At 49.9% G+C, this 9,798-nt stretch overlaps 1 protein-coding gene across 1 annotated transcript; it reads right to left on the bottom strand.

Moving 5' to 3' along the window:
- Window positions 1-1,320: 1,320 nt before the first annotated feature.
- On the bottom strand, window positions 1,321-2,802 carry LOC138467260 (probable antibacterial peptide polyprotein). Its single transcript, XM_069607274.1, has one exon. It carries the CDS (start codon window positions 2,800-2,802, stop codon window positions 1,321-1,323), a length of 1,482 nt encoding a protein of 493 aa, XP_069463375.1.
- Window positions 2,803-9,798: the final 6,996 nt, after the last annotated feature.

Here is a 9,798-nt window from a genome sequence, read left to right as displayed (position 1 = left end):
GGCATCTTCCCTTCTCTCTTCACAGGCATCTTCCCGCCTCTCTTCACAGGCATCTTCCCGTCTCACTGCACAGGCATCTTCCCGTCTCTCTGCACAGGCATCTTCCCTTCTCTCCGCACAGGCATATTTCCCTTCTCTCTGCACAGGCATCTTCCCGTCTCTCTGCACAGGCATCTTCCCTTCTCTCCGCACAGGCATCTTCTTTTCTCTCTGCACAGGCATCTTCCCAGGTATCTTCCCTTCTCTCCGCACAGGCATCTTCCTTTCTCTCTGCACAGGCATCTTCCCAGGCATCTTCCCTTCTCTCTGCACAGGCATCTTCCCTTCTCTCCGCACAGGCATCTTCCCGTCTCTCCGCACAGGCATCTTCCCGTCTCTCCGCACAGGCATCTTCCTTTCTCTCTGCACAGGCATCTTCCCAGGCATCTTCCCTTCTCTCTGCACAGGCATCTTCCCTTCTCTCTGCACAGGCATCTTCCCTTCTCTCCGCACAGGCATCTGCCCTTCTCTCCTCACAGGCATCTGCCCTTCTCTCCTCACAGGCATCTGCCCTTCTCTCTGCACAGGCATCTTCCTTTCTCTCTACGCAGGCATCTTCCCTTCTCTCTGCACAGGCATCTTCCCTTCTCTCTGCACAGGCATCTCCCCGTCTCTCTGCACAGGCATCTTCCCGTCTCTCTGCACAGGCATCTTCCCTTCTCTCCGCACAGGCATCTTCCTTTCTCTCTGCAAAGGTATCTTCCCAGGCATCTTCCCTTCTCTCCGCACAGGCATTTTCCCTTCTCTCTGCACAGGCATCTTCTTCCCGTCTCTCTGCACAGGCATCTTCTTCCTGTCTCTCTGCATAGGCATCTTCCCTTCTCTCTGCACAGGCATCTTTCTGTCTCTCTGCACAGGCACCTTCCCTTCTCCCCGCACAGGCATCTTCCCTTCTCTCTGCAGAGGCATCTTCCCTTCTCTCCGCACAGGCATCTTCCCGTCTCTTTGCACAGGCATCTTCCCGTCTCTCTGCACAGGCATCTTCTTCCCGTCTCTCTGCGCAGGCATCTTCCCTTCTCTCTGCGCAGGCATCTTCCCTTCTCTCTGCGCAGGCATCTTTCCGTCTCTCTGCACAGGCATCTTCCCTTCTCTCTGCACAGGCACCTTCCCTTCTCTCTGCACAGGCATCTTCACAGGCATATTCCCTTCTCTCCGCACAGGCATCTTCCCGTCTCTCTGCACAGGCATATTTCCGTCTCTCTGCACAGGCATCTTCTTCTCGTCTCTCTGCACAGGCATCTTCTTCCCGTCTCTCTGCATAGGCATCTTCTTCCCGTCTCTCTACACAGGCATCTTCCCTTCTCTCTGCGCAGGCATCTTCCCTTCTCTCTGCGCAGGCATCTTCCCATCTCTCTGCACAGGCATCTTCCCTTCTCTCTGCACAGGCACATTCCCTTCTCTCTGCACAGGCATCTTCCCGTCTCTCTGCACAGGCATCTTATCTCTCTGCACAGGCATCTTCCCTTCTCTCTGCACAGGCACCTTCCCTTCTCTCTGCACAGGCATCTTCCCAGGCATCTTCCCTTCTCTCCGCACAGGCATCTTCCCAGGCATCTTCCCTTCTCTCTGCACAGGCATCTTCCCTTCTCTCTGTGCAGGCATCTTTCCGTCTCTCTGCACAGGCATCTTCCCTTCTCTCTGCACAGGCACCTTCCCTTCTCTCTGCACAGACATCTTCCCAGGCATCTTCCCTTCTCTCCGCACAGGCATCTTCCCAGGCATCTTCCCTTCTCTCTGCACAGGCATCTTCCCTTCTCTCTGTGCAGGCATCTTTCCGTCTCTCTGAACAGGCATCTTCCCTTCTCTCTGCACAGGCACCTTCCCTTCTCTCTGCACAGGCATCTTCCCAGGCATCTTCCCTTCTCTCCGCACAGGCATCTTCCCTTCTCTCTGCACAGGCATCTTCCCTTCTCTCTGTGCAGGCATCTTTCCGTCTCTCTGCACAGGCATCTTCCCTTCTCTCTGCACAGGCACCTTCCCTTCTCTCTGAACAGGCATCTTCCCAGGCATCTTCCCTTCTCTCCGCACAGGCATCTTCCCAGGCATCTTCCCTTCTCTCTGCACAGGCATCTTCCCTTCTCTCTGCGCAGGCATCTTTCCGTCTCTCTGCACAGGCATCTTCCCTTCTCTCTGCACAGGCACCTTTCCTTCTCTCCGCACAGGCATCTTCCCAGGAATCTTCCCTTCTCTCTGCACAGGCATCTTCCCTTCTCTCCGCACATGTATCTTCCCTTCTCTCCGCACAGGCATCTTCCCGTCTCTCTGCACAGGCATCTTCCCGTCTCTCTGCACAGGCATCTTCCCTTCTCTCTGCGCAGGCATCTTCCCTTCTCTCTGTGCAGGCATCTTTCTGTCTCTCTGCACAGGCATCTTCCTTTCTCTCTGCACAGGCACCTTCCCTTCTCTCTGCACAGACATCTTCCTAGGCATCATCCCTTCTTTGTGCACAGGCATCTTTCCTTCTTTCTGCACAGGCATCTTCCCTTCTCTCCGCACAGGCATCTTCCTTTCTCTCTGCACAGGCATCTTCCCTTCGTTGCGCACAGGCATCTTCCCATCTGTCTGCACGGGCATCTTCCCTTCTCTCTGCTCAGGCATCTTCCCAGGCCTCTTCCCTTCTCTCTGCACAGACATCTTCTTCCCGTCTCTCTGCACAGGCATCTTCTTCCCTTCTCTCTGCGCAGGCATCTTCCCTTCTCTCTGCACAGGCATCTTCCCTTCTCTCTGCACAGGCATCTTCTTTCCGTCTCTCTGCACAGGCATCTTCTTCCCTTCTCTCTACGCAGGCATCTTCCCTTCTCTCTGCGCAGGCATCTTCCCGTCTCTCTGCACAGGCATCTTCCCTTCTCTCTGCACAGGCACATTCCCTTCTCTCTGCACAGGCATCTTCCCGTCTCTCTGCACAGGCATCTTATCATCTCTCTGCACAGGGATCTTCCCTTCTCTCTGCACAGGCACCTTCCCTTCTCTCTGCACAGGCATCTTCCCTTCTCTCCGCACAGGCATCTTCCCAGGCATCTTCCCTTCTCTCTGCACAGGCATCTTCCCTTCTCTCTGTGCAGGCATCTTTCAGTCTCTCTGCACAGGCATCTTCCCTTCTCTCTGCACAGGCACCTTCCCAGGCATCTTCCCTTCTCTCCGCACAGGCATCTTCCCAGGCATCTTCCCTTCTCTCTGCACAGGCATCTTCCCTTCTCTCTGTGCAGGCATCTTTCCATCTCTCTGCACAGGCATCTTCCCTTCTCTCTGCACAGGCACCTTCCCTTCTCTCTGCACAGGCATCTTCCCAGGCATCTTCCCTTCTCTCCGCACAGGCATCTTCCCAGGCATCTTCCCTTCTCTCTGCACAGGCATCTTCCCTTCTCTCTGTGCAGGCATCTTTTTGTCTCTCTGCACAGGCATCTTCCCTTCTCTCTGCACAGGCACCTTCCCTTCTCTCTCCACAGGCATCTTCCCAGGCATCTTCCCTTCTCTCCGCACAGGCATCTTCCCAGGCATCTTCCCTTCTCTCCGCACAGGCATCTTCCCTTCTCTCTGCGCAGGCATCTTTCCGTCTCTCTGCACAGGCATCTTCCCTTCCCTCTACACAGGCACCTTTCCTTCTCTCCGCATAGGCATCTTCCCAGGAATCTTCCCTTCTCTCTGCACAGGCATCTTCCCTTCTCTCCGCACAGGTATCTTCCCTTCTCTCCACACAGGCATCTTCCCGTCTCTCTGCACAGGCATCTTCCCGTCTCTCTGCACAGGCATCTTCTTCCCGTCTCTCTGCACAGGCATCTTCTCTTCTCTCTGCGCAGGCATCTTCCCTTCTCTCTGTGCAGGCATCTTTCCATCTCTCTGCACAGACATCTTCCCTTCTCTCTGCACAGGCATCTTCCCTTCTCTCTGCACAGGCATCTTCCCTTCTCTCCGCACAGACATGTTCTTTCCGTCTCTCTGCACAGGCATCTTCTTCCCGTCTCGCTGCGCAGGCATCTTCCCTTCTGTCTGCGCAGGCATCTTCCCTTCTCTATGTGCAGGCATATTTCTGTCTCTCTGCACAGGCATCTTCCCTTCTCTCTGCACAGGCACCTCCCCTTCTCTCTGCACAGGCATCTTTCCTTCTTTCTGCACAGGCATCTTCCCTTCTCTCCGCACAGGCATCTTCCCTTCTCTCTGCACAGGCATCTTCCCTTCTCTCTGCGCAGGCATCTTCCCTTCTCTCTGCACAGGCATCTTCCCTTCTCTGCGCACAGGCATCTTCCCTTCTGTCTGCACGGGCATCTGCCCTTCTCTCTGCTCAGGCATCTTCCCAGGCCTCTTCCCTTCTCTCTGCACAGGCATCTTCTTCCCGTCTCTCTGCACAGGCATCTTCTTCCCTTCTCTCTACACAGGCATCTTCCCTTCTCTCTGCACAGGCATCTTCCCTTCTCTCTGCACAGGCATCTTCTTCCCGTCTCTCTGCACAGACATCTTCTTCCCTTCTCTCTATGCAGGCATCTTCCCTTCTCTCTGCGCAGGCATCCTCCCTTCTCTCTGCACAGGCACCTTCCCTTCTCTCTGCACAGGCATCTTCCCAGGCATCTTCCCTTCTCTCTGCACAGGTATCTTCCATTCTCTCTGCACAAGCATCTCCCCGTTCTGCTATAAAATAGCCACTAATTTAAATAACACTACTGGCCTTAGCAATCCCTCTTTTTACAGATCCAGCTCTTTCCCGCCTACCACCCCAAAATGCCCTGAGCGAGTTGTCTTTAAATGTAGTGCCAACTACCTCGAGGATCACTCTGCGATTCCCTCAAATCAGATTTCTGGACAAACCAAGCACGAAAATTGCTCTCACTGAAGCGTTCAACTTTCTAGCCACTGTTCACCACTCTCGCCTCTCCTGTGTTCTCATTCTACTTGGTCTCTTTGCAATCCTTCACACTGTGGCCCATCCCCCACCAACCTCCCACAAATGCTCTGCACCCTTAGCTTCAAGGACACCACAATCAAAGCGCTCTCTTCCGATCTCTCTGACCGGTCCTTCTGTGAAAAGAGAAAAATAATATGAGGCCGGGAAACCCAAAGGAAACACACCAAACACCGGTTACAAAGGAACATACAAAGTACTTTATTTTAAGGTCAAGCAATGACAAAGTCAATGACAGATCGGATAGCTATCGGCCCTCAGTACAACACAACGAACTTCAACGGGGTTCGATGTATTCAGTGAGAGAGTGTACATTGGGACATTCCGTCTTATATACATTTCTCCAGCCTGTTGTACAACCCCTTGTATTACTGGTCTAGGGTCTCTGCCAGGTCAATCTTTTAATATATACATCAGTATGCGCTTAGATCAGGTCCGTTGATACAGGTAATCAATTTACACACAGGTCAACAGAAGGACAAGGTCTCAGTTCACGACCCTAACAAGTGGCCTGTAGGCAAGTTATACATTAGCTGTACGGAGGTCATGTTGACCTAGATTCTGTTCGGAATGGCATCGTCCACCATTTTGATGTATAGGGTGATTTTTACACAGCAAGAGAACCTAAAATGGCAGCTTGATTTAAGATGGCGGCCTACATCAATTTCTAAGATCAAGACCTTGCCCTAGAGAGTTATTTGCGTACAGTTTTAAGCAACTTGGGGTAGGTCAATATACATAAAATCGTTACAATAGGAGGCATAATTTAATATCCAGTTTGACAAACCCCCCTTTTGGCCTATGCCAAGTGCTAAGACTACTTCTGATCCCCTTGCAAGTAACTCCATACGTGATCGTCCATACACCCTGAATCGCTGTCAGAGATATCTATGGCCATCAGGTCGTTCACTAAGATCTCTTTCAACACATACTCCTTGGAGGTTTTATCCGGGGCATATATTTTATGTCCTATCGTACCTATCGCCTGAGCACAACATCCCCCTAGCATCGAACATATACTAGGCAGACATTGGATACAACAACATAGGAATAGCAGAACTCCCAAAATGATCAGCAAAACTGAAAGTACCTTCCAACCCCAAGATCACAGGCAATCCCAAAACCAAGCACTAATATTCCAGTTCCCCTCGGGAACATGCACTTCTGAGCTAAGGACGTGCAGATTTCTGAATTGCTTTGAAAATGGTTGGGGAGGAGTCTGGTACGAAAACACAGCAAGCGGACCCCACTAATTTACATACTCCACCACGTTCAGCCAGAATGACATCTAATGCCACCCGGTTCTGGAGTGGTACTAATCTTATCGCTTTCTGCTCTAATGTCATGTTATAGAGTATATCTGTGGTCCGGTTGATGGTTCTCTCCAGTACTCTCGCTAGTCTCCTGATGTCTTCGGAATTTGCTATCTGCCCCCCAAAATGGCACAACTGATTTTGCTATATCTCCCATCACTTGTGCGGGGGTATCACCATTCTCGTCCCGCCGTGGACGAGCCTTTGAAACTTCCAAAGTACTTGCTATGAATACCCCAGGTAACAGGATCCCTAAATAACAGGTTCCCTGCCAATCCCTGGGCAACCATGGAAATGCTACATTACCGCAAACGAAATAGACAGGTTCGCCTACATACAAAGGTCTGTTTTCCCCAGTCAAATTTGCAACGTTGGCACAGCTTTTAAAATTGACCATTGACTGGGTACCATTCCTCTGTATGCAGAAATAAACTGAATCGGTGCTATGGTTAACAGAGTAAGAAGGAGGCACGGCATCCTTATTGCCTATCGGAGCCATTTTAAAGGAAACCAAAGTTTGGAAAGGATGAGATGGTCCATCAGAAGGCCTAATTGAAGCAACGTTGAGTTTACTCCTATTCGCGAAAAGCGAGCATCCCAGGGGAGTCAGAACACGTTTTTCAAAATTATTCAAATTAGTTCCATCAAAATTCCCCGAGATGGTATCATTCCATCGGCCAAAGAACAGTGCTCTAAGAGAGGCATAACAAGCAGTCATCAAAGGTAAGGGATGAATATACCAACCTAGCCCCTTATCCCCATGTTGCGGTAAATGCGAGCAGACCCAACAATTGGTTTTGTTAAAAATGGCATGTGTCGAATTCATAATCAACATCATAGTATTATTGTGATACTTCTGTCTATGCTGAGAGTCCCTAGGTGACAGAGTATGCAAATGTACAAAAGGAGTAAAAACAGTAGGTACAACTTCAGTTGGCAAAAGAGGCTCTAGAGGATAAATCTCCTCGACGTACCAGAATCCTAAAGCAGTTACTATAAAACCCCCAATTATTATCATCAAAACACAGCAATACGTTTTCGGGGCCCAGGCACATTGTTCATTGTCCAAGTTGGGTTCCCCCTTATTTACAAGTCCAATACGGGCAGTAGCGGTGGCAGGCATCGTAGTCTTCGGATGGAAACCCCAATGTTCATGCTGGCGACCCTCCGGTCGTGCGGCTTCTTAGTCCTTCCCCAACCCTAGCCAACAGAACCCTCTTTCTCAAATTTGGGCAAAAGCAAGCCCTTGATGATCCTTTCCTTTTTTTTTTTGAATGCACAGTCGAACCGTGCCGTAGGTCTATTTTCTCCGCCGAAGATTATATCTGGTGGTTCCCGGTACTGTTTGATCTGGAAATAAGGTAATGCCACTTCCTGAGGGAAGCAACGTATCAGAGGCAATGGAAGTTGCAGAATTCAGAGCAATGGTTTCCGGAAATGACTTTTCCAAAGAGTGTGGAGACAAAATGGACGGTTCCTCAAACCCCACGGGCTCAGAGAGATTCTCCGACTCACTCACAGTGCTATTTGCTGCTTCAGGATCATCGATTGCAGCGTTAGCGAGGGGTTCTGTTTCTTCTGTAACGTGCAGCGTTGGGTGAGGAAGTTTCTTGACATGCGTCGCGTGTATCCAGTTTTTCCTTCCAGCCACCCGCACTGCCGTTTGGGTGACCAACAAGACCTGGAATGGTCCCCGCCAGCGAGGCGCGAGGCAAGGGGACCATTCGTATGCTTTCACCAGGACCCAGCTTCCGGGAAGGATGTTGTGACCTGGGCCCTCGTAGCGTACAGGTAAAGTTGATCATACCTGATGATAAATGAAATACAGATTTTTAGTCAACTGGTTACAGTAGTCTGAAAGCAATACATTCTCAACACTTCTCAGTGCTTTAGGTTTCGGAAGACCCCAAATATTGGCAGGCCTCCCCATCACCACCTCAAATGGAGAGAGCCCAGTCTTAGTTTGAGGGGTAGTGCGCATTGCTAGTAACACGATCGGTAAGGCGTCCGCCATTTTAGTTTGGTACCGGCACACGTCTTAGCGAGTTTGTTCTTCAGGATACTGTTATGTCTCTCTACCAACCTGGCACTTTGAGGATGTCTAGCCGAATGAAATCGCTTATCAATATGTAGTGCCGTACATATCTGTAAAATTACAGCAGCAACAAAATGTGGACTATTGTCCGACCAAATGACTCTTGGCAACCCAAACTGCGGGAAGTACTCTTTTATCATAATTTCGCAGTGGTCATGGCTGTAGCATCTTTGACAGGGAAAGCCTCAACCCATTTACTAAAGGCACAAATGACCACGAGGACATATTTTAAGCTATTGCACCGCTCCATCTCAATAAAATCAAAATGAATCAATTCAAACAGGACAGAAGGAGGCCCAGAGCTACCCCTTGGAGTTACCGTCCCCTTCCCCACATTGTGCTGTAGGCAAATCATGCAATTTTGGACATAATACTGAGCAATTTTCGAAATCTTATAATTTACCTAGACTTTCTCTAACATTTTCGTAATCTGTTGAGCACACACATGTGTGGGACTGTGTGCCATAGTAACCATCATGACTATGTAGGCATTAGGAAGTAACCATTTCCCTTCAACTGTGTCCACCCAACACCCATCATCATCTAATTTCCCCAAGCCTTCAGCCCATTTCTTAGATTCTTCCATTGTGGCATCAGCTTGGATATCCCGCACAGACCCAATAGCCTCATCCATTACATAGACATCCCTAGTTTCTCTTAGAGCATACATTTCTGTGCGAGGATCTGTGGCAGTTTGTCTAGCTATCTGATCAGCGAAAGCATTCCCTTTCCCTACATCATCTGTGATCTTGCGGTGCGCTGTGCATTTCATGATTGCTAACTGACTAGGGAGCGCGAGCGCCGAGAGCAATTGTACTATCAGGGGGCCATGCTGAATCTTGGTCCCATGTGAAGTTAGAAACCCTCTCTCTGACCAAAGTCTCCCAATGTTGTGAGCCACCCCAAAAGCATACTGACTGTCAGTATATATATTCACCGTTAGCCCTTCGGAAAGCTCACAAGCTCGGGTTAATGCTATAATCTCTGCGGCCTGTGCGGAGTTATGTGTAATTCGCTTGGTCTCTACAACCGTGCTTAAAGTAGTGACTGCATAAGCAGCTGTGGATGTACCATCCGGAAGTTTGAAGCAGGAGCCATCACAAAATAGCTCCCCTTGCGCATTATCCAAAGAAATGTCCTTAAGATCAATTCTGCCCTTTGTTTCTTGTTCACTAGTATACAGGCAGACATGTGACTCATCATCACCGCAAACAGTATTTTGCGGGAAAGGTATGAGTTCAGCCGGTTTAAGAACACAACACCTCCTAATTTGTATGTGGGGAGCAAACAAAGTCAATTCATATCTCGTCAATCGTGCGGAAGTGAGGTGTTGCGTTTGGGTTTTGTTCAATAGAACATCTACAGAGTGAGGCACCATCAGGGTTAGATCATGGCCTAGGACCATTCCCTCATTCTGCTTTACAGACGCGGCAGCAGCAGCGGCAGCTCGCAAACAT

Source organism: Ambystoma mexicanum, chromosome 4q (assembly GCF_040938575.1).
Source record: "Ambystoma mexicanum isolate Mex_15411 chromosome 4q, UKY_AmexF1_1, whole genome shotgun sequence".
NCBI classification, from domain to species: Eukaryota; Metazoa; Chordata; class Amphibia; order Caudata; family Ambystomatidae; genus Ambystoma; species Ambystoma mexicanum.
This window is presented reverse-complemented; position numbering and strand designations above follow the sequence as displayed.